This window comes from Danio rerio, chromosome 6, assembly GCF_052040795.2.
Source record: "Danio rerio strain M-AB ecotype USA chromosome 6, GRCz13ab, whole genome shotgun sequence".
Taxonomy (NCBI): Eukaryota; Metazoa; Chordata; class Actinopteri; order Cypriniformes; family Danionidae; genus Danio; species Danio rerio.
The window spans coordinates 51,681,790-51,708,517 of NC_141026.1; the positions used below are offsets into that span (position 1 = coordinate 51,681,790).

A 26,728-nucleotide genomic window follows, 5' to 3' on the forward strand; every position below is an offset into this window, starting at 1 on the left:
CAACTAATCGATCATTAACATAACATCTGAATCCTCGTATTACTTTAAACTGTACCAGTTATGTCAACATTCCTCATCGGCTTCGTATATATTACAAAAGCAGTGGATATCCGACACTAGTTGTGTGAACAGAGACTGTGTGTGTTGTTGTTTTTAGCTTACGTCAAATAGAAATAGTTGCTGAGCAGCTTTATGAAACTATTTGGAATGATTGGAAAGTTTTCATTAGTTTGGAGGTCAACATGTCGCTAAGAGAGCTGAAAGTATGCCTTCTTGGGGTAAGATTTCTTTCCCACTTTTTATGACTTGACGTTGCTATGGTGGATTGCATATTTAATGTTTTTATTGCTCCGTTGCTCGACTAACACAGCGTTATTGCTGGCTTTAACTTCCAATAAACCGTGACAGCGTTTTTATTCTGTTGTGAAAGCTTTGGTTGATTTCCAAAACATTACAGTAATATTTGTGGGCTGATGACGTATTAAACCATCCATTCAGAAGAAGTGTACAGTCAATGTTTAGAAAAGTCAGAGAAGTTAACTGTTACTTTTTAATCAGGGGATAACTGGGCTTAACGTTACCTCATCGATTGATAGTAGTTTTGTCAGGCTTTAATTCTTTATGTCAGGTTAATTATAATTCCATTTGACAAAATCGTTCACCTATATTTGACCTACACAGTGCAGCATGTATTAGTACATCCCTCACAAATCTGTCTTTTAAATTCCTATTTTTAATAGGACGCTACAATATTACATTTGTGCATATACATTAGATTAGTAAGTACTAAAGCCAAATCTGGAGCTAATCTAACATAAATACACATTTAAAATAGGAATAATCTAGAGAAAAAAGTTAAAAATTAAGTTTAAATTTTGTAGGTTGTAATTTTATTTAATTGTTTGGTATTTCGATTTCTAAATAAGTTTGTTGACTAAAATATTATTTTAATAAATATCTCTTTTTAATAAATTAATTTTGTTCAAATGCACTAAAACATTGACATGTCATGGGTCATGTAACTGTGAAACAATATAAATGTATAATAAAACCAATTCATATTAATGGTTGTGCAATTATATACATAGATCTAAAGTTTTTAAAGATGCATGCTCAACTGTTAAACTGTCAGCTTATGATTTGAATCCGGAAGAAAGTAGTTCCTCATACAAAAGGGTTTTTGAGACTCTCCATGTTTGATTTTGCTTTTATACACAATTATGCCGTCAAACTGTTGTATAAACGCAATATCACACTCGTAGCAGTGCGATATGGCTGTATATCGGCACTGGTGGGGGCACTAAGGCACTGGCCCTGCGGCCTTGTGCCAATGCACGCTTCCCACCAGTGCCGATATTGCTCATATATATATATACTGTAAAAAAATCAATACGTTTACGGTTTATTTTCGGCAGCTGGGGTGCCAGAAAAAGCGTAAATAACGGCTGTTAAATTACAGAAATGTACTGTAAAATAGCAGCGTTTGAATTACAGAAATTTACCAGAAATTTTAATTTACAGAATCAGTTATTTCACGGTACTTCTTTAGTTTAACAGCCGTTATTTATGTTTTTTTTTCAACACCCCAGCTGCCAGAAATAAACCATAAAATTACAGATTTTTTTTACAGTGTATATATATATATATATATATATATATATATATATATATATATATATATATATATATATATATATATATATATATATATATATATATATATATATGAATAATTAGGGACAGCTTGAAAATCCAAAAAAAAAGTCATTCTGGTTTATAGCGCAATGTTTGTTTTATTCGTTTAACCACTGATGACATTTCTTTTAAATTTAAAATAAAAAGCTTGTGATTTAAATATTTTTTCATTGTTTTAAATAACAATGGCATGCTATGATTACGGGTGATGCAGTGGCGCAGTGGGTAGCACTGTCGCCACACAGCAAGAAGGTCGCTGGTTAAAGCCTCGGCTGGCTCTGTTGGCATTTGTTTGCATGTTCTCCCCATGTTCACGTGGGTTTCCTCTGGGTGCACTGGTTTCCCTCACATGTTCAAAGACATGTGGTATGTGAATTGGATAAGTTAAATTGGCCGTAGTGTATGTGTGTGAATGAGTGTGTATGGATGTTTCCCAGTGGTGGGTTGCAGCTGGAAGGGCATCGGCTGCGTAAAACATATGCTGGATAAGTTGGCGGTTCATTCAGCTGTGGCAACCCCAGATTAATAAAGGTAATAAGCTGGAAAGAAAACGAATGAATGCCATGATTGCAGATAGGCATGGGCCAGTATAAGGTTCTGACGGTATATGAAAACCTTGGATAAAAATATCACAATTTCACGGTTTGATGGTATTGTGATTACTGCTTAAAAATATGTTCTTCTGGGTAAAAAAACAACAACTTTTTTTCCTTTTGAACACAATATATTTTATTTTAAGAAACAGTAAACATGTCAGGCTAAATAATTAAAATAAATCATTGACCTCTGCTGTATTCATTAGTTTACAAAACATATTTCTTTAACTAGTTTTAGATTTCTATAACAGAAAATTTTTGCGGTTTTAAAACCTTGACATTTTAAAACCATGGTAAACTTTCAAAATGGTTATCGTCCTTTGCCTAATTGCAGAACATTTTATAATATGTTTTAGACGACACAATACCAATATATTAATATCAGAAGGGTTAAAGATATCAATATTTGTGGTAACCCTGATTTTTCGATCAATGAAAACATTTGTTATTCTGACCAGTTGTCATTTTCTGAAAAGTAGTATTATAAAACATTTTTTAAAATCACATTTGATGAAATAAAACAGAATAAAAGATGCTTACTAATGGTTTATGCTTTCAGTTTGGTTGAAAAAAGTAATTATTGATGCATAATTAATATATTTATTATAAAAGTAAAAAAAAAAAATCAAAAGCTTTCATTCAGATTTTTAGAAATGCATCTAAAGCTGTGTTTAAATGTACAGTATGTCTACACAAATTTTTTTTAAATTACCATAGTATACTTTTTATTCATGTGTTGTGTTACTGATGGTCGTTTTGTTTCCTAGGACACAGGAGTTGGAAAGTCAAGCATTGTGTGTAGATTTGTGGAGGATAGTTTTGATCCAAACATAAATCCAACAATTGGGTAAGCATCTAGCAAAACACACTCACTGATGTCAAACCAACTGTGATTTTGTGCAGGTTTTGAATGATTGTCACGTAGCAAACAGCAAGACATAACTTGAATTGAAAGCGAAACTGTTTCAAGCAAACAAAGTTGATACTTGGTGTTTTGAAACTTCCTCAGGAGGAGTATCAGGAAGTGTTTTCTCAAAAAATGATTTGTTTTAATAGTATTGTAATATAATAATAATAATAATAATCCTGTATCGTACATAACAAAACAATATCTGTTAAGCCAGCATCTGGGATTAGTTACACTACCTGGCCTGATAAAACTGAATGTAAAACAGACTCATGTTCTTTTAACTGATTAAAATGAAAACAAAATAATAACAATAATAATAACAAATAAAGAGGGTTACAGATTTTTTTTCTGAACTGTCCCGATTGTCTAAATGATATGCATTTCAGGCTTCGGGTTCAACAATAAAGATTTTTCTGTATTTCAAGTTGACTGTTCAATTCTAATAAATGTTTTCAAGACAAAAAAACATTCAAAATGAATCACTGCCAAGTGTTTTTTTCTGCAACAATATTTTTTTTAAACTAAAACTACGATTGTTGGAGTATTTTGTATGATCAAATACTATTTCAGTATTTAATATAATAATAATAATATTAATATATTTATATTATTATATTATAATAATATAATAATATTTTTATGACTATTTGTAAAATTTACTAGCAGTTTCTAAGTGAAAATGTATTATTTTTTTATCTTGTTATTGAATTCACACCTGGCAAAAACACTAGTAAACTGTTCTGAATTTATCTTATAAGTAGATCCACATGTCACTAACATATTTCCCTCATTTATCACTCAGATATAAATGGAGTTAAATATAGTAAAGGTGTATTAAACAAAGCTGAGAGCGTTATTAGCATGTGTATGTGTTATTAACTTGGCAGACCTGGCTATTTATAACCTAATGCTATTTATAATCATGGCTATTCTACTTTTAGAGCAGTTGTTTTAATTTTATTATTATAAAACAAAGATTATTGGGTTATTTTGTTTGAAAAAAAATACAGTTTTACTATTCAGCATTTTTTGTGGCTATTTGTGAAATTGAATGGCAGTTTCTGAGTGAGAATGTATTTATTTTTTGCTCAGATTATTAAATTAACACTAGCATGTGTATATGTTATTAACTTGGCAGACCTGGCTATTTGTATAGCATATGCCTAATGCTATTTTAATTATGCCTGTTCTATTTTTATGGAAATTGTTTTTGTTTCTTTTATTTTAAATAAAAGAAAGATTATTTGAATGTGCTATATGGGAAATACTATTTTACTATTCAGCATATTTTTGTAATTATTCATAAAAATAATTAATCAGTTTCTGAGTGAAAAAGTATTTGTTTTTTGCTCCTTTTTTCCTCATTTATCACTCCGATATAAAGGGATTTAAATATAGAAAAGTTGTATTAAACAAAGCTGAGAGCCTTATTAACATGTGTATGTTTTATAAACTTGGCAAACCCGCATACCTTAATTTAATAGAAAATGCTTAATGCTATTTTTAATCATGACTATTCTATTTTTAAACCAATTTTTTTTTAGTTTAAAAACAACATTATTAGAGTATGTTATATATATATAAAAATACAATTTCAGTATTCAGCATATTTTTTGTATTTATTTGGGAAATGTAATGAGTAAAAATGTAATTAATTTTAGCTTAGATTATTGAATTCACATCTGGCAAAACACTTATTAGCATGTGTATGTGTCATAAAAATGTCAAACCTGGCTATTTATAACCTAATGCTATTTATAATCATGGCTATTCTACTTTTAGAGCAGTTGTTTTAATTTTATTATTATAAAACAAAGATTATTGGGTTATTTTGTTTGAAAAAAAATACAGTTTTACTATTCAGCATTTTTTGTGGCTATTTGTGAAATTGAATGGCAGTTTCTGAGTGAAAATGTATTTATTTTTTGCTCAGATTATTGAATTAACACTTGTAAACGTCTGAATTTATCTTATAAGTAGATCCACATGTCACTAACATATTTCCCTTATTTATCACTCAGATATAAATAGATTTAAATAGAGTAAAGCTGTATTAAACAAAGCTGAGAGTCTTATTAGCGTGCGTATGTGTTATAAAAGTGAAAAAACCCCATGTCTAGATATTTAGTTATTGCTATTTTTATTTTTAATCATGCCTGTTTCAATTTTTTTTAGAGCATCGTTTATGACAAAGACTGTGCAATACCAAAACGAGCTTCACAAATTCCTAATCTGGGACACAGCAGGACAAGAAAGGGTAAACAGTAACAATCACTACACACACAAAGACACTGTGGTAACACATCAACAAGCTGACAGCCATTAAATACAATGTTTGCTCTGTTTCACTTCTGTTTTTGCGGTGTCTCTATAAATCCGACAGGGGGCAGTATTGCATGCAGGTTTCCTAAATGCGAGCATAAAAGGGACAGTTCGCTCAAAATTGAAAATTCAGTCATCATTTACTCAGTTTTCACTTGTTTCAAGTCAATTTAAGTTTTTTTTCTGTTGAACACAAAAGAAGAAATTTTGAAGAATGTTGGAAACCTGTAACCATTGACTGCCATAGTGCTTTTATGGAAGTCAGTGGTTACAAGTTTTCAGCTTTCCTCAAAATATCTTCTTTTTTGTTTAATCAGAAACTCGCAAATCTCTTGAGTAAATAGCGAGTAAATGCTCATTTTTTGTGAACTATCCCTTTTATGTCATTGGAAAGCGTTCAGGCTTCTTCATAAATCTGTAAACGCTCTTCTGTTTCTAAACACTCGGTGTTAGAAGAGACAGCTGAAACGTACGCTTGTCATGATTTGATGGCTGTCTTGAGGCTGTTTGGAATATGATCTCTTCTCATGTTTGTCTGTGATGTTATGTGATGCTAAATGTAGAATGCCAAGCGGCCCACACAAGCTGCTAGAAAAAATAGTACCATACCAAGTGTTAAGGAATTACTTCTCTCGCCTCTCTGAGTCCACTTTCTGCGACTTTTTAGCATGCATAAACTGTAAAGGAGAATAAACAAATATTGGGGTTTATTTTAGTAGCAGATTTGTGGCATTTATCATCTTAAATCATGTCCTTTGCACTTAAAAATTTTGCTGGTTGTATGGCGGAAGATATACGATATTGCTTGTGATATAACACTTCCCTAGAGGAGAGCAGTTTTTATTAGTTATTTATTTATTAGGTTAAAAAAATAAATTATTATAATAAAATAAATGTATTTATTTTTTATTTAATGATCATATTAAAATAAACAGGTAATAATTAATATTTTTTCTGATCTAAAAAAACTCGCTCTGCACTTACCGGCCACTTTATTAGGTACACATGTCCAACAGCTCTTTAATGTAAATTTCTAATCAGCCAATCACAGGTCAGCAACTCAATGCATTTAGGCATGTCTAAATGATCAAGACAATCTGCTGCAGTTTAAACCGAGCATCAGAATGGGGAAGAAAGGTGATTTAAGGCCCCGTTTACACTAGTGCGTTTTAGTTTTAAAACGGCGTTGTAGAATGAAAACGATCCGCGTCCACACTCGCGTTTTACCCAGCGTTTCTGAACAGCTCTCCGTCCACACCAAAACGCTGAAAACGCACATCACGTGACCACACACACTCTCGGGCAAGCGCTCCAGCATTTCTACCCAGATGAGAGCTCTGCTTGTCGGACTGCTCATCAAGCATCTCCCGCTGGATCTAATCTCACTATATTTGCTAAACGTGATATTTCATTCATGTTGTTGTCTTTATCTAACGACATAGGCCAATTCCCTGACTTTGGTCATTGGAATCTATTAAGTTATTTGTTCACGGGTAACATGTTTTGGTTAAGCGCAAAGATAAGTTAATGATTAATCCAGGTACATTGACTGATCGCTTGCCTTTATTTCCTACAATGTATAAACTTATTGTATGCTTTATAATTATCGATTATTAAAACTGATATTCAGCAAAAGAGAGGGTGCGTTTCGTATTTTCACTGAAATTGAAAGAAGGCAGTTGTTATAGGCTCCGTTTTGTTATAAATATCCACACAGTGAAGATGACGCTCATATATGCAGCACGGCACCTCAACATTTCTGCTGTCTGTTAAGTTGCTAATATTAAAAAGAAAATAGGCAGTTCCTTAAATCATGTTTACATTTTATTGTTGAGAAAGTGAAACAACGTAGCCAAGGTGATGTGAATGAAGTTATAAAGTACACTGTTCCCTTTGAAGATTTACCCGTGTCCTCGGTATGTTTTCCATATCAAACTGAGAAGGGGGAGACTGCAGCCTTGATCAAACTTGCGAAGTCTTAACTTACAAGAAGAGGATGCGAGACTGAACTGTGTGTGGGCTACTTAATATTGAGGAAAAGCCCCAATCAGATAGGCGAACGTTTGCAGCCCCGCCTCCGTTTTCAGATGTCTTCGTCTTTCCCCATCCACAGTGAGACAGAGCAGCAGCGTTTTAGAATGAAAACGGCCTTTCCAGCGTTTTCGAAACGCTCCGTTTTACTGGGATTTTCATGCACAACCATTCCTAGGGTTTACAGAGAATGGTCTGAAAAAGAGAAAATATCCAGTGAGCGGCAATGCTTTGTTGATACCAGAGGTCAGAGGAGAATGGCCAGACTGGTTCCAGCTGATAGAAAGGCAACAGTAACTCAAATAACCTCATTACAACTGAGGTTTGCAGAGGAGCTCTGAACACACAACACGTCCAACCTTGAGTCAGATGGGCTACAGCAGCAGAAGACCACACCGGGTGCCACTCCTGTCAGCTAAGAACAGGAAACTGAGGCTACAAATTGCACAGGCTCACCAAAATTGGACAACAGAAGATTGGATGATTGATGAGTCTCTATCCATCCTGCCTTGTATCAACGGGCTGGTGGTGTTATGGTGTGGGGGATATTTTCTTGCCACACTTTGGGCCCATTAGTAGCAATTGAGCATCGTGTCAATGCCACAGCCTACCTGAGTATTGTTGCTGACCATGTTCATCCCTTTATGACCACAGTGTACATGTCTTCTGATGGCTACTTCCAGCAGGATAACACGCCATGTCACAAAGCGCGAATCATCTCAGACTAGTTTCTTAAATTCACCTAGAGTGCACGTCTTTGGACTGAGGGGGAAACTAAAGCACCTGGAGGAGACCCTCTCCAGTATAGGGAGAACATGCAAACTCCACACAAACGCCAAACTGGTCCAGCCAGGACTCGAATCAGCGACCTTCTTGCTGTGAGGCGACAGTGCTAACCATTGAGCCATCATGCTGTTATACATTTATCTTATAACTATAAAATAATTTAAAGTTTATTTCATTTGAGAGCTGCAAAATATCTGCAGTGGTCTCAAATGTCTGAATCTCTCTCTTCAGTATGAAACTCTGAACATATGGGAAAGTCTGATTGTCTCGCCTCTTTCCCCTCATCTGGTCCTGTTTAGCGCTTTAATGTTTTCCCACCGGTAAAGATGGTGCAGGTTCATCATCATGGCCTTTGAGCGGTTAAACAGGTCAAGTTTTCTTTGCTTTCTTTTGTTCAAGATGCTGCAGAGCCTGATGGGATGAAACTTAAGGCCTTGTCAGACTTTTAGAAGTGTACTCTCTCTCTTTCACTCTCTCTTTCACTCTCCCTCTGTTCCTCTTTCCTAGTGTGTTTCTTCTTTCTTTTCTAATTTCAAGCTCTATTGTGATTTTGTGAGAAGAAGACAGTTCTTTCCACAGATTCCTGTAGTCCTCCAAGAGCTGTGATCAGGCTTTTCACTGACTGTCAAGCTCTTGATTAGATAATTATCCAACACATTGCTTTTTAGAGCAGCGCTGTAGAAACCTGTTTTCAACTTTTGCTCTTTGCTTTAATGGTTTTGTGGATGCATTTAGTTCAAGAGTGCACTGTAAAAAAGGCAGGGTTCCACACAATTCCTTCATGCTGTCCCAACACAAACAGATTCAGTTAACTTGATTGTCTTTACTAATTTAAGTGGATTAAAAACTTAAGAATTGTTGATTCAGCTAATTTATTTAAGTAGTTTGAACAAGCAGCAAAAATTCTTTTTTTTGAGTGTGACAGTACTGTAGAAACTTTTAATAACCCCCCCCCAAATAAAGTTTTATATACACTCACCGGCCACTTTATTAGGTATACCTGTCCAACTGCTTGTTAATGCAAATTTCTAATCAGCCAAGCACAGGGCAGCAACTCAATGCATTTAGGCATGTAGACATGGTCAAGAGGATCTGCTGCAGTTCAAACCGAGCATCAGAATGGGGGAAGAAAGTAATTAAAGTGACTTTAAACGTGGCATGGTTAATGGTGCCAGACAGGTTTTTCTGAATATTTCAGAAACTGCTGATCTACTGGGATTGTCACGTACAACTATCTTTACAGTTTACAGAGAATGGTCCGAAAAAGAGAAAATATCCAGTGAGCACCAGTTCTGTGGGCGCAAATGCTTTGTTGATGCCAGCAGAAGAATCATATCCTAAAGCGTAAATCATAAAGCGTGAATCATCTCAGATTGGTTTCTTGAGCATGACAATGAGTTCACTGTACTTACAGTAAATGGCCACAGTCACCAAAGCTCAATCCAATAGAGCACCTTTGGGATGTGGTGGAATTGGAGATTCGTATCATGGATGTGCAGCCGACAAATCTGCAGCAACTGCATGATGCTATTATGTCAATATAGACTAAAATGTCTGAGCAATACTTCCAGTACCTTGTTGAATCAATGCTATGAAGGATTAAGGCAGTTCTGAAGATAAAAGGGGGTCCAACCCGGTACTAGTAAGGTGTACCAAATAAAGTGACGGGTGAATGAATATAAAATAAATTTAGCTCTTTTGAGCTTTCTGTTCATAACGCTGCACAACTATTTTCATTATTGTTATTGAAAAATATTTAATAATGCTTTTGGAATGTTTTTACTGCATTTTCGATCACTTAAATACAGCTTAGATGAAAATAAAAGGCTACATACAAACCTTAATCATTCCAAATGCTGTTTACTGAAAAAAACCTATTCATTGGATTTACTCAATAGTTTTAAGTTAAGTGGTTGCAAACAATTTATTTGAGTGAATTAAACAAACCAATTAAGTTGAACATTACTACATTTAAATCGTTTGTTTAAATACAGCCCATATAAATTGTTTGCATTGTTTTAGGTGTATTTACAAAAAAAATTATCCAAAAATTCACCCCAAAGAAGTAAATTCACTCCCATTCCAAATGACTTTTTCTTCTGTTGAACACAAAATTGAATCTCTCGATACTGAATTTCAGTACCAATCAGTATTAAAATTTAAAAATCGTCTATTTCCTGCTAACATTTGTGCAATGTTGAGTGCGACTTAAACAGCGCTGATTTGCCATTGTGTTCACGTGCTCAACGGAAATTACTTATTGGCCATGAAGCTCATCAGTTCCCAGAACTCACCGCTGTTCACCGAGTGCAAACAGAGATACAGGGACACTGGACGTTTCAAAGTCGCATCGATCAGCTGGTTTGTCTATGAGCTGACTTGCAAGTGATCCGCTGATGAACTGACTGGTCTTCATTGCTTTAAAACGATGTCCCTGTATTTGTATTTGCACTTGGTGAACAGTGGTGAACAGATGACCTTCATGGCCAATCACAGTCATTTCTGTTGAGCATGCAAACACAATTGCAAATCAGCGCTGTTTAAGAACGTTCTTGAATGTTAGCAGTAAATGAACGTTTTTAAAATCTCAGTACCGATTGGTACCGAAATTCAGTATCGTGAAAACACTACTTGTAACCATTGACTGCCATGGTATTTTTTCCCCTGCTGGACTTCCCTTTTCGATAATCTTCAAATTATCATGTTTTTGTTCAGCTAATAAAAGAGACTCTTTACATTTTTGAACTGCATGAGTGTGACTAACTGATTGGGAAATTTCAGTTTTGGGTGAACTGTCTCTTTAAGACTGACTCTTTGCTTTGATGGCAAGAGGATTTGAGTGACTGGAGGAAGTTGGATGAGAGAGAGTGCAGTAGGAGAGCTGGAGAGGGACCACACAGTCTGGAATCCTGGGATGTGTCTGAGGAGACATCCTGCAATTTTAGTCAAAAGCCAAACTAAAGCGTTTCCTCTTCCTTGTGCCGCAAACTTTGCCAAAAACAGCTATAAATGTGAGAAACCGTGTCAGTCAGACTTGATTTATTCACTTCATCAGGAAAAGAGATGGATTAAACAGAGCTCTGACCTGTTTTCTTAACGTAAATCCAATTTATATTCAGAGTTTGTATGAGTTAAATAATAAACGTTGTGTTATGTCAAATAAATAGAGTTATTAATAAATATTACCTTAAACGGATCGTTCACCCATGAATGAAAATTTGATGGTTATTTTACTCTCAGGCCATCCAAGTTGTCGATAACTTTCTTTCTTCTCGTTTTTCAGCTGAATGTATAAGGAACACTCCACTTTATTTAGGAAATAGGCTCTTTTTTCAAATCATCTTGAGTTAAACGATTGAGTCTTAATGTTTTCGATTCCATTCAGCCTATTTTCAAATCTGGTGCAAGTACTGTTAGCTTAGCTTAGCATAAATTATTGAATCGAATTAGACCATTAGCATCTTACATAAAGTCAGAGTTTTGATATTTTGATATTACATACTACCTGAAAATAATCCATATGTGTATAATGTTATTTCCTCGGGAAAAGAGATGGATTAAACAGAGCTCTGACCTGTTATTTTTAACATAAATCCAATTTATATTTAGTTTGTACATGTTAAATAATAAATATTGTGTTGTGTCAAATAAATCGAGTTATTAGAAATATTACCTTAAAGGGATCTTACAACTTTATAATGAAAATTTGATGTTTATTTTACTCTCAGGCCATCCAAGTTGTCAGTAAATCTTTTTCTCTTTTTTTTTTTTTTTTTTTGCAGAACGTTAAAGGAACACTCCACTTTGTTTTTGAAATAGGCTCATTTTATAAGTTAAACGGTTGAGTTTTATGATTTCTGAATCCATTCAGCCAATTTGTAAGTCATATGTAAGCAATTTTAGCTTAGCGTAAATCATTGAATCGGATTAGACCATTAGCATCTTGCTTAGAGTTTTGATAATTGATATTACACAGGACCTGAAAATAGTCCTTAGGTGGGTAATGTCATTGCATCAGGGAAAGAGATGGATTAAACAGAGCTGTCATCTGTTTTTTTAACATGAATTCAATTTATATTCAGAGTTTGTGCGAGTTAAATAATAAACATTGTATTGTGTCAAATAAATAGATTTATTAAGAATTATTACCTCAAAGGGATCGTTCACTCAAATATTGAAAATTTGATGGTTATTTTACTCTCAGGCCATCCAAGTTGTCAATGAATCTTTTTTCTTTTTCTTTTTTTTTTCCAGCTGAACGTTAAAGGAACACTCCACTTTTTTGTAATTAGGCTCATTATACAAGTCATCTTCAGTTAAACGATTGAGTTTTACCATTTTTTTAAGTCAATTAGCCGATTTTCAAGTTCGGTCTTAACACTTTTAACTTAGCTTAGCATAAATAATTGAATCTGATTAGACCATTAGCATCTTGCTTTAAAAAAGTTCAGTTTTTGATAATTGTGAAATTATACACAACCTGAAAGTAGTCCCTATAGGTGTGTGTCATTGAGCCTGCTCCAACCATGGTATGAAAACACAATTCGTTGATTATTACACCAGAATGAGAGGATAGTTCCTAGTTCCATATAAACCTGGATAATAGCTATGTTTCATTTTCTGTTGGTCTTTATACATGATATGACTACAGATAAGTCCAGTTATTAATTGGAAAGCCATCAAATTAATCTTTTTTTAATTTTTTGAAGCGAGATGCTAATGGTCTAATCTGAGTCAATGATTTATGCTAAGCTAATCTAATCTAATATAAAAGTTCTGGCCAGAAATGGTAAAACTCAACAGTTTAACTCTAGGGCTCACTTTTAATTGTTATCCTTTGTATATTTGTGGCTAATTAAATTGAGATTTCATGAAGCAAAACAATTGTTCTGTTCAAGAAGCTGGACATAATTGACAACTTTATTACCTTATTTTAGCGTGCACCGATTTGCAGCTCATAACCATTGATTCAATAATTTGCCAAAACTGTAAATTTGGTAAAAATATAAATTTCTTAAGTATGTATTTGATTATTTTATAGCCTAGATCATGCCTTTAGAAAGTATGTTGCAGGAAAAAATGAACCGTTCTTTCACTACCGTCTCTCTCTTAATAATTCACTTTCCAATGCACTTTTCACCCTCTTTTTTTCCAGTGGAATGGCATACTGGATCCAGCTTGTTTTTATTAATCTCAGACTTTTTTGTATATATTTGATGACCGGGGTTGAACAACCCAACTATGCTATTTTGTAATGATTAAACGTTAACTTATTCTGACACGTCGTGCTCATCTTTCCCCTGATGGCTCCCACATGTGTTGATACGCCTTTCTGTGCTCTTCCTCAACTCAAGCCCCTTTGGCATGGCCGTCTGAAACCCAATTCTTCTTTAGGTTGCTCATGTCTAGGGGTTTTTTCAGTGTGGTTTTTCCTAACCACCACCAAAAGTTCTGTTTAAAAGAGAACAAGTTGGAATAACACACATTTGTTTGTGTTTGACTTGTCCATTTAATTCAGCATGAAACTTGGAGTGAGGAAGCTTGCTTTTGTCAGGGAATTAAAAAAAAGATAGCAAAAAAAGGTCTCATGATTTGGAGAAAGAAAAAGGTCATTGATATTAACTTAAAGTTGTAGGTTACAAGCTCAGGAATCTGATAATAAAATGCCAACATTCTGAGTTGAAATCTTTTTCTTTCTTTTTTCTTGGAATTGTTACATTATTTTTACGTTTTCAAGTTTGCAGACTTTTTCACAATTCTGTCTGTTAAATATTTTGACTTAATATCTTGCAGTTTTGAAATACAGATATAAAGTTGCACATCTTTAAAAAAGAGAGAATTGGAATTTAGGTTTGCATTTCAAAAATTATAGGTATAAATTTAATAGTTGTGTCCTCTCAGGACACAAGATACTATAGATGTTGTATGATCAGTCTCAAATAATACATAAAATACATAAAAAAAATTCTAAATAAAAATCATACATGCACAGCACGATTCACATTTACAAAATCCAATTTGTGAATTCAAAACAAAATTCATAAATTTACAAATTTTCCATTTACAACATGGATTTGTGTATTTTTAATAGTGTTTTGAATTTGTAATTGGATTTGTGTAGTTTCAAAGCCTGTTTTGAATTTATGAATTGGATTTGTGTGTGAATCGTGTTTTGAATTTTCTAACTGGATTTGTGTAATTTTGAATCGTGTTTTAAATTCATGAGTTGGAATTGTGTATTTTTTTGTGTTTTAAACTTATGAACTGGATTTTGTAAATGTAAATTATGTTGTGGATGTATTAATTATATTTTGTAAATGTTTCATTTTTAGACTTATCTGGACAAAGTTGCACCCCCCCCCCCCCCCAAAAAAAGGCAGAATTGCAAAATCACAGTTTTGAGAGGAAAAAAATAGAACTATAAGCCTATTGCTCAATATCTGAAGGTTTATTAAATATCTGATAAATTCTTAATTTTGAGGGGAAAGTCAGAAGTGCGAGTTTAGCTTGCAAATTTGAATTATTATAAACTTAAAATTTTGACTTTTTTTCAGAATTAAAAATAGCAATTGCAAATGTATAAGCTTTTTTCAATTATGACTATATTTCTCAGGATTCTGAATTCATATAGTTCATATAGTCATATTCATATAGTCAGAGTTGCTAAGTAAGAACTCAGCATTGCAAGATGGAAATCACAGTTCTGAGAAAAAAATCTGAATAAACTTGACATAAACCTGAAATTGCAAGGTAAAAAAGGGAAGTTATATATCTCACAATTTCTTTCTTTTACAATTGCAGAATTAACATTTTCTCTGAATTGCAACTCTATAATATTTTTTGTCTTTAAAAAGCTGACAGAAATAAAGTGCCCAACTGAGCCTGGTTTTCTCTTGAGGTTTTTTCTTTTACTTTTGTCGATTTCTGAAGCTTGTTTCTCGCCACTGTCGCCACTGCCTTGCTTGGTTTGGGTCTTGTGGAACTGTGCATCGATGGATTTGCTCTTCAGTGTTTGAACTTTCAGCAGTGAAAATTAAACCACACTGACCTAAACTAAACTGAACTTCAACTGGACTGACACAGTTTCAATTTGCTCCAACTTCTATGTTAAGCTGCTTTGACACAATTTCCGTTGTTAAAGCACTATAGAAATGAAGATTAAGTAAATTGTGAGATCAAATTTTGAGAAAAAAATTATTTGACTTATTTTAATGGTTCAAATTAGCTTTCAGTAAATTCACTCCTTTAAACTCTCACACTTCATAAAAATATAATAAGCATTTGCAGAGATCAGCCTCTTTACTCATAAGAAAGTATGACCGGTTGTGATCAGTGATGATTAAATACTCATTTTATTTGTTTGTTTTAAAGCACAGGCCATGTCTTTTCTCTCACATCTGCATGTTATCTGTTCCACTTTTAGTTTCGTGCTCTGGCTCCGATGTACTACAGAGGCTCTGCTGCGGCCATCATCGTCTATGACATCACTAAAGAGGTACTGAAACATTTCTTCGTTATTACCACACAAATCTTTCTTCTGGTAAAGATATTAAAAGGGATAGTTCACCCAGAAATCAGAGTTCTTTCATCATGTACTCAACTTCATGTCACTTCAACTACATAAGATATATATTTTTCCATGGAACACTAAAAGAGTTATGGGCTGAGGTAAGACTTTCAGTGAAGAGTGGGTTAAAGGAAGACTCCACTGTTTTTGTAAATAGGCTCATTTTACAACTCCTCTAGAGTTAAATGTTTGCGTTTTACTATTTTTTTTAATTCACTCAGCAGATCTCCAGGTCATGTAATAATGGCCATATGGTTTGTTGCAGTGTGGTATTATATAGTATTTTTCTCCATTTCTACTATAAAAGGTACCAAAAAACTGAACCATATTGTACTGCCTTTTGGGTACCATTTTAAATGTCACCAGCACAGCAAAAAATACCAAAAGGATGGACTAAGACGCAGATTTTTCTCCATTTCCCCAAGAATCAGCATTTTTAAATAGGCATACACAGCTGAGACAAGAAATCGTACTATAGAACAAGCCATGGTTGACTCAAGCTCAAACAGTCCTTTTCGTTTTCTTATGACAAACAGCTACATGGCAAGAAATATGAACAGGATCTGCTGTGTGTGTTCTATTGATGTTTACGAGGATGTCAAAAAAACGCATGGGGTTTTGATTTCTCTCACTGTTTGCGTTCACCCAACACACGTCTATATTTGAAATAATGAACTTGAAATTATGATGATAACTTGAGCGTGATTATTGAATGTCTCTCAGATACGTTTAGAAATGGACAAATGCAAAAGTGAAGTGAAAAAAAAAACAAACGAAACAAACAAGCAAATGATTCTTTCAGCAGACTAAAACTACACAAAAAAATTGCGAATTTAATTTAATTTATTTTATTTATTTAATAAATTTTATTTTTTATTTTACTTTACTTTATTTTATGTATTTATTTTTATTTTACTTTATTTCATTTATTTATTTTTTTACTTTATTTATTTATTTTTTTATTTATTATTATTATTTCTTTTATTTTTTGTTTTTTTATTATTATCGCCTTTTGAAGTATTATGAACTTGGAATGACAGAATTACTTTTTAGCAAGAAGTTACGGGTGCTGAAGAAAAATAAAGATGACGGGTTTGTACAGATTGTAAATATTGTTTTCGAACGCAAATAAGGCCTAGATGTATGTTTTTGGTCATTTAGAAGTAATTGGTAACATTTTGAAGACTGTAAGGTTCTGTATGTGTTCATATAGGCTTTGTTTTATTTATTTTAGCTTTTATATATAGGCTATATCATTTCAGACGTTCTGTAATTCGGACTAGCACTGAACAGCAGCCAGCATAAAATCCTGTTCATAGAAAAGTTAGTAATTAACAATTATACATAGTATTTATTTATATTAAGGATCTTCTCAAAATGGTTGTTATGCAACATGTGAACGGTCTGTATGGCTTTACTTTGACTTTTCTTTGAGCGAGCATGACGTTAAACGCAGCATTCTGTCTTACACCACGCCTATACCAAAAGGGTACCATTTGGCAGTGTAGACACAAGACTGATACTAAACCAAACCACTCAGTGGAAACAAGGCGTAGAAAAAATGTATATTTCATAGACCAATGTGGCTAGGAACTATACTCTCCATCCAGTATATTAATCAAGGAATGCTATCACATAAAAAATGCATGGAACAATTTTAGAAACTTTTTTTGTTTTTGAACCAGATGCTAATGGTCTAATCTGATTCAATGATCAATGCCAAGCTAAGCTAAAAGTGCTCCTGGCAGACCTATAGATCGGCTGAATGATTCAAAAATGGTAAAACTCTAGGGGAGCTGTAAAAAAAGTCTTTCTTTAAATGTCAGCTTTTTTTCCTTACACAACGTTATCATATGGTTTAAGATGACTTGAAATTGTACACAAATCATATAGGCTACTATAGCATATAGGTGCTTATTGAAGCTTGAAAGCCTTTACTTACTATTTATACTCAGTGGAAAAGAGCAGCTTGGACAATCTGCAAAATAACTCCTTTTGTATGTTAAATAGACGAAATGGGATGACGTCTGTTTTAAGCAACATGAAGTTCAGTAGATAATGATCTCGAGGTCCACGTAAACGGGAAGTTGCTGAGACTTTTATGTCAGTATGTTGATGCACTTCCAGCTAAAACAGAATATTGAGTAGGGGGCGGGGCTTTCTTTTTACACACCTTCATGGCAAACTAATGGTAAAAGGTGTGTGGTCAGGAATATCGTGTCTGAAGCGTCAAACTGATGTCAACTGAGATGGACCGCCACTCCAAACACAGAAGCAAATGTTCCAAATTTGATTGACATTTACCAAAACAAACTTTTTTTTTTCCAGTAGATTAACTTGCACGGATTCATTCTTCACCTAAAGAATAACAATGTGTGCTAGCAAAATAAATTTGACTTTAAAGTCTAATCATGATGTAGCAGTATCACTTGTCTTCATCTTTCATTCAGGAATCATTCCAGACATTGAAGAACTGGGTGAAGGAGCTTCGCCAGCACGGACCACCCAACATAGTGGTGGCTATCGCTGGCAACAAGTGCGATCTCTCCGATGCCAGGTGAATTCCACCGTCTTTGCCACAAAAGACTCCACATCCTGTCATCTCCATTCAACTTGAGGGGATTCACCCGCAGTGGCTGTCAACTCAATTTGACGTGGGGAAAAGACCCACATATTTGCTGTCAACTTGTCTCGACTCATTGAAAACAAGCACACACACACACATAGCGTTTACCATGAGCATAACTTGTGATGAAAAAGAAATCCACTCTTCAGCGGTCTGTAATTTATCTTTCCACTTTAAATTGCTTCGCTCTTCCCACAGGTCCAATGATATGTCTTGGTTCACCAATGCTTTCTTTGGCAGTGTTAGGCGGCTGTCAGTGCGGTTGTATTTCACTTTTTCGAAACCATAAAGACCCGAGACATCGAATCTGAGGAATAGCCATCACACCGCAAGTCATTCGGGCAATAAATATCAGGGAAAATTCTTGCAATTGTTCTGTCTGGCACATGACGCTTAGATATTTCGTTTTCTGGCACAGCTGGTGCTATTCTCGGTGATCCACAGACATCATTTATTACACTTTTGAATGCTGAGATTTATTCTTTCTTCACATTTAGTTTTTTAGTTCATGTTTGAGAAATTTGTTCCATAGGTAAATCTGGAAGCTCATTTTGGAAATACAGTTATTAATACAATAATTCCTACTTACAGACATAATACTCTTTAAACTTAAATTAATTAATCATGTAACTAGTATTTTTGTTGGATGTGCAATTTCTGGCTGGTGGAAAAAGAAGGCAAAAATTTAATATACTTGCATTGAAGTTTCCAACACGTACGTTTACATGTCAGTGACACTAAAACGGGAGAACATTCTTTGGCTGTTCTTATGGAGCAAAGTTAGTCTCAAAAGTAATACATTTACAACATATAATTCATACAATCCACAACAGAACTCGTATTTACAAAATCCAATTCACAAAACACGATTCTTAAATACACATATCCAATTCGTAAATTTAAGACAGGATTCATAAATACACAAATCCAATTCGGAAATTCAAAACACAATTTGTAAATACACAAATACAATTCATAATTTTAAAACACTATTCATAAATATACTAATCCAATTCAGAAATTTAAAACAAGATTCAGAAATAAACAAATCCAATTCGTAAACCCAAAACACGATTCATAAACACAGTTTCAAAAATTTACAAATCCAGTTCCTAAATTTAAAACACGATTCATAAATACACAAATCCGATTCGTAAATTCAAAACACTATTCATAAAAACAAATCCAATTCATGATTTTAAAACCTGATTCATAAATGCATAAATCCAATTTATAATTTCAAAACATGATTCACAAAAACACAAATCCAATTCGTAAACCCAATACACGATTCATAAATACATTAATCTAATTCCTGAACCCAAAACACGATTCATAAATACACAAATCCAATTCGTAAACTCAGAACACAATTCATAAACGCACAAATCCAATTCATAAACCCAATACACGATTCATGAATACATTAATCCAATTTCTGACCCCAAAACACGATTCATAAACACACAAATCTAATTTGTAAACCCAAAAAATGATTCATAAATACTAGTCATGGGCCGTTATAGGCATTAACGTGCTGCGTTAACGCAAGACTCTTATCGCATGATAAAAAAAAATATCGGCATTAATCTATTCTCAAAGTTGGGTTGGGAGCTGGGTCTATTCTAGGCAAGCTATATTTTAGTGCGGATGTATACTTGACCGGTGAGCCGTCTGACAAAAAAGAGCCCTTCTAAATCAAATCCGCAGGATGCCTGACTTTAACTGCAGTTTGGCAGTTTCACATTCACTCATGAACATTTCATTCATGCCGCCGTGACAAACTGGGGTATTAGACGCAAATAAGGAGTAAGGACTGGTGAGAGAGTTATAGAGTTTAAAAACGCACGCCAGATGGAAAGAAAAAAAAACTTCCTCATTTCTCAATGTGTGTTTTTGTGTGCGTATGCAGTCCTTTACTGACAGCTCCATGTGTGGATCTTGACGGAAATTATAGCGAAAAGTCCTACATGACGGTGTTTACTGATTACAGTGTTTACTTCAATAATGCCACCAATATATGCACACTCCACATGTCTTAATTCCATTTCTGTTTAGTTCAGTTATGACTTTAATTGGATTAAGGTGATCAGAAATCGCTGTTTCGAGGTTATGTAGGGCTACAGTTCAAAATTACTTAATAAATAGTTAGTAAACACAAGTACATCTTATTGAACATCATTTATTTTCATCACCAATTGTCATAGTAGAACAGTTTCTCAAGCAGTTTGTGATGCATTTTGGAAATGGCAGATGAGCTCCTGGTCTAATGCGCCACCTTTTTAATTGATGCCCTGCTATAATATATACAAAAATTCAATTCGTAAACACAAAACACGATTCATAAAGACACAAATCCAATTTGTAAACTCAGAGCACATTTGAGACTGATTTGGCTCCATACATTATCATTTGTAGGTGAACATTTGCAGTGTAGAGGATGCACTCTAATATGATGACACCAACTTTTTGCATAAGCATCCAAAAAAAGCAACTATTCGATTTGAAATGTTTAAGGAAAACTTCACCCTCCAGGGGTAATCTAAGTGAGCAAAGCATCGCCAGAAAACTGATCCGCTGTCAGTGTGACGGGCCTGAAACGTGTAGCACGGCTGCAATCTGATCAGCACCTGTGATCAGGTGACAGGCACACAGAGAACCAGCACACAATAGATTACCACCAACAAGCTACTGTGTGCTAGTTATACACCGCCATCACAAAAAAATGTTTGAGCTTTACAAGCTTCAGCCCACTCAGATAATCTCCCACACACATTGGTTACAGCTTAAATGGTAAAAGCTTAAGTTTGAAATCTCTAGAATAAGATCTGCATTCCGTTCTTTGTGAGAGTTTCTAAAAGTGTTGTCATTTATGAAACTGATTACTTTTCAATATGGTGTGTTAGTGCTCACAATTATCAAATATAAACAGTTGAAGTCAGAATGATTAGCCCTCTTGTAATTTATTTATTTATTTATTATTATTATTTTTTTTAGATATTTGCCAAATGATGTTTAACAGAGCAAGGGAATTTTCACAGTATTTCCTATAATATTTTTTCTTCTGGAGAAAGTCTTATTTGTTTTATTTTGGCTTGAATAAAAGCAGTTTTTAATTTTGTAAAACCTTTTTAAGGTCAATATTATTAGCCCCCTAAAGCAGGGATGTGGAGGGCTGCAGCCCTGAACAGTTCAGTTCCAACCCTGCACCAACACATTTACCTGTAGGTTTTAAACCAGCCTGAAGGACTCAATTAGTTTGATTAGTTGTGTTTAATAAGGGTTGGAACGAAACTGTGCAGGGCTGCGGCCCTCCAGGAATTGAGTTTGACACCCCTGCCTTAAAGCTGTATTTTTTGATTGTCTACAGAAGAAACCATCATCACACATTGACTTGCTCAATTACCCTAACTTGCTTAATTAACCTAAGTAATCTAGTTAATCTTTTAAATGTCACTTTAAGCCGAATACTATTATCTTGAAAAATATCTAATAAAATATTATGCACTGTCATCATGGCAAAGATAAAATAAATCAGTTATTAGAAATGAGTTGGGCAAAAAAAAAAAATATACAAGGGGGCTAATATATATATATATATATATATATATATATATATATATATATATATACACATACACACACACACACACACACACACACACACACACACACACATATATATATGTGTGTGTGTGTGTGTGTGTATGTATGTATGTATGTGTAATATGTAGTTGTGTGTGTGTGTGTGTGTGTGTGTGTGTGTGTGTGTATGTATATATACTGAAATTTTAAAAAGTCTAAACCCTTTGTTAATACAGTGTACAACCAAGCACATGTGGTCAAAACACAAACAAGTTGCAGGTAATAAAGTATTAAGCATTTCTCCCAAAGAAAAGCCCATCTAAGCAAAATGCTAGCAGGCATCTGTAGCTTCGCTTATGCTCCGCCTGTTTGCCCTTGTTTGGTATCCCGCAGTCGGTGCGACGACATGCGAACAAAATGGTGACGATTGGCCACGCCTACTTGTAGCTTCTTTTGCGTTCTTCAGAAACCCATGAGTGACAACACAGATACTACCTAAATATCTTTTACAGTCTATGGTTAATGCTCTCAACAGAAATGACTATGATTGGCCGTGAAGGTCATCAGTTCATCAAACTAATTGATTTTTACTGTGTAACCACTGATACAGGGACACTGAAGCATTTTAAATGTCTGTTTATAAGCTGACATAGAAGTTATACACTGATAAATCAACACATTTTCGCAGCTTTAAAAAGCTCCAGTGTCCCTCAATATTTAGTTACACTCAGTAAACAGCGGTGAGTTTGGTGAACTGATGACCTTCACGGCCAATCACAGTCATTTTTGTTGAGCACCTGAACACAATGGCAAATCCGCTCTGTTTAAGAACACTCTCAGCAGCGCTCGAATGTTAGCGGGAAATGAACGTTTTAAAAATCTCAGAACTGATTGGTTTTGAATTCCAGTATCGTGACAACACTATATATTTGTAAAATCTCTTATTTCACCAAGTACTACTTGTTTATTTGTTTTGTTTTTTAGAGAGGTATCAGAGAAGGACGCCAAAGACTACGCTGACTCCATTCATGCTATATTTATCGAAACCAGTGCCAAAAATGCCATTAACATCAATGAGGTCTTCACACAGATAAGTGAGTGAACTAGGTGCATTGCTTCAGTAAAGGAATAGTTCTTCTACAAATGAAAATCTGCAGGTGAAGTGTTAGTTCACACATAAATTTAAATTACTTTATTAATTACTTTTTCTCATGTCGATCCAATCCCCTGAGACCTTCATTCAGCCTCAGAAAATATTTTAGATGAAATCCGAGAGCTCTCTCATCCCCTATAAACAGGTACACGGGTATTAACATTGTTTTGCCAGAAATTTTCTTTTTGAACTCTCTAATTGGTGGTAACATTGGTATTGCATTGCATGAATGTTGTGCTGAAGAAAAAAAATATATAACCAGCAGATTTTCATCTTTAAGTGAACTGTCTCTTTAACAAGAACATTCATTCATATCTCTGATTTTTAATTGTTTCTGTCTTTCCTTGAGTGAGCTTCTTTATCAAGCAGGTTTATTGCAACTCCCATCTATTATTAAAATGATAATGAATGCATGATCTATAATTGATCCGGATGGTGGTGAGAATAGTGCTTCGGTGGATACTTGTTCTTGCCACTTGGACCCAGGGCGGTGGATGGGTTACAGTGGATACAGATCTTTTACAATTGAGCTTGGCAATTTCCCCATTGAGGAACAAGCTTTCTTGTGTGGAGCCAGATCAGTCTTAAAAATAACGCATTTACAAAAAACAAGCAAACATGCATTCGTTGATACAACACACAATTGGTGAATTTACAAGTAAAAATCTTAAATATTTTTGCAGAATGAATTGTTTAGTGTGTTTTTGAATCATGTTTTGAATTTACGAATTGGTTTTGTGTATTTATGAATCATGTTCTGAATTTAGGAATTGGATTTCTGTATTTTTGAATCTTGTTTAAATGTATGAATTGGATTTGTGTATTTATTAATCATGTTCTAAATTTTTTTATTTATATTTGTGTATTTTTGAATCGTGTTTTAAATTTATGAATTGGATTTGTGTATTCTTGAATCATGTTTTCAAATTACGAATCGGATTTTAGTGTTTATGAATCGTGTTTTGAATTTTTGAATTTGATTTGTGTATTTATGAATCGTGTTTTAAATTTACGAATTTGATTTGTGTATTTATGAATCGTGTTTTGAATTTATGAATTGGATTTGTGTATTTGCGAATCGTGTTTTTAATTTACAAATTGGATTTGTGCATTTATGAATTGTTTTTTGTTGGATTTGTGTATTTTTGAATAGGATTTGCATTTTTTTAAATTCTGTTTTGTGAACTTGCTTTGGATTTTGTAAATGTGAATTGTGTTAGGAATTATATTTTGTGAATGTATTCTATTTTAGACTGATCTGGCTCCATATCTGGTGGTTGCATGACGTGGTTTTTGTGACTTCTAAAACAAACAAATCAACCCTTATACACAATGTTGTCATTCTCATTTTAATTTTTGTCTTTTTTACAGGTGAAAGGATCCCGGTTTTAGATGCGGAGGGCGGGTCTGCAGTCAAGGGTTTTAAACTCCGTCGCCAACCATCAGTATCGACCAGAGAACGCACTTGCTGCTGACGCCTTCATAAAAAAGCCAGATCCTCTCCAGCCTTTCACCCCTATTTCTCTTAGTAACCAAGAAGAATAGCAAATGAAGAATGTGATGTCATTGGGGAAGCTACTTAACGTCACTTCCTTTTGGAGCCAAATACAAATTGCAGTTAAGAATAGAATGACATTTTACATTCTGAATCCCAGTGCAATGTTCACTTTTTGTGAGAAAGAGGACAATGTACAGTTGCTGTACCTTATTCAGATCCATTTCTGTTCTAGATCTCAACCCAGATTCAAACAGCAACAAAACCCCTCGCTTAACAGATCAGATGCTGTCCTACTCTATGTAGTTTGACTATATGAGTGTAGGTTTTAAAGGTTTCAGCACTCCAGATGCAAGCAACACAGCTTTCTTGTCTTACTATTTTTGCACATCTTTATATGATGAAAATAAATCTCATGAACATATTCAGGTCATATTATACTCAAATCACATATAATAATTATATATATTTTTGCATAATGTAAAGGTAACGTCTGGTATTAGGACTAATGTGTTTATAATATAATAACTTTTAGTATAAAATAGTAACACATTGCTGTATAATAATATTTAAGGGAAATAAAGAACAGTACAGCTATATAATTGTGCTTAATTGCAGAAAATATTACTTTAAATAATATGTGGCATGAACATGTTTACATGAGATTTTCTCCAGTTTGTTTGTATTTGTGTTGCACATTACCGGACACAAGGCTGTGTGCGCTTTCATTTATATTTTGTATATGAAAAATAAAACTATGAGGCAGTTCTACACATTCAGATAAAGATAACTCTGGGATTTATTTGGTGGATATTAATATGTGTTAGTTAGAGGAGTCTGAGCCTTGGCCAACAGCTCTTTTTCAAGATGAAGTTATATTTACAGTTATATATATATATATATATATATATATATATATATATACACACACACACACACAAAAGTGCCAAATCTTAAAAAAAATAATCTCTAGTAGCTCTATAAAGCTTATTTTTTGGTGAAATAGTAGGAGTTTAATGCAGATCTTGTCGATCAATAGGTTAACAATGATGTGTGAGTTCAGCATTGCAGATTTAATCATGTATTCACGTATTGATTTAACAATAGTAACAGATGTTTTGTTAGCCAAAAACGATTGCCAGATCCTTAACTAAAAATTCAACTTTTTTTCTAGACTAACAAACAGGTCAAATAGACTTTTATGTGTGCCGTTGCATGTCCATTATTAATGATTGCAGTACATAATTGGGCAAAAACGTACAAAAATAGCAGTTTTATAGTATTAGATGTGCTTCTCCAACTGTTTTTTGTATTTTAACTCTGATGTTTGTGGGTATGAGCCAAATGCCTGAATTCTAGTGCATTTTAGGCTTTTTTCCAGCACTCTTTGTGTCCATTACGTCCGTGTGAAATAGCATTTTAACCATTTGTGTTAGTTGGCAGTCTGTCTCTTTCTGTTCCTTTTATTACATTTTACTGGATTGAATGATTTAGTGAGGTCTTGCCAAATTGTCTCATAAACATTTTTCATCCTTTACTGAATAACGTTTGGCCAGCACATCTTACTTGCTTTTATTATCTGAACAGGGATTTAAAAAAAAAAAAGAAGAAAGAACTGTATCTGGAAACTAGTCTTGTTTCAAACAGCAAGACATCTAAACTCTTTAAAGTTATTAGGCGATACCAAATATTTTGCTGATGCTCAATTTTTTAGCCTCAATGTTTTCATTAGAGCCTATAACAGCTTAAAAAAAAACAACTTAAATGGATAGTTCACACAAAAATGAAAAAGTACACCATATTTACTCTCCCTCAACTCAAGTGTTTCCAAGCCTTTATAAGTATTTTATTTTGTTGAACACAAAAATATGCATTTCAAATAAAACTGAAATCCTATCATCATTGACTACCATAGGAAAAACAACTGTAGAAGTCAATGGTTACAGATTTCAAGCTTTCTTC

At 33.9% G+C, this 26,728-nt stretch overlaps 1 protein-coding gene and 1 long non-coding RNA gene across 2 annotated transcripts in view; both read left to right on the forward strand.

The window, feature by feature from the left end:
- Nucleotides 1-25,551, forward strand: rab22a (RAB22A, member RAS oncogene family). Its single transcript, NM_205719.2, is given in 7 exon segments — nt 1-278; nt 3,059-3,138; nt 5,377-5,458; nt 15,764-15,835; nt 18,358-18,464; nt 23,103-23,212; nt 24,643-25,551. Coding segments are annotated over 7 exon segments (591 nt in total). The 5' UTR covers nt 1-242; the 3' UTR covers nt 24,747-25,551.
- LOC147843665 (uncharacterized) overlaps nt 1-26,728 on the forward strand; it is a 628,067-nt gene that overhangs the window by 140,380 nt on the left and 460,959 nt on the right. The gene's annotated exons all lie outside the window — the stretch shown is intronic.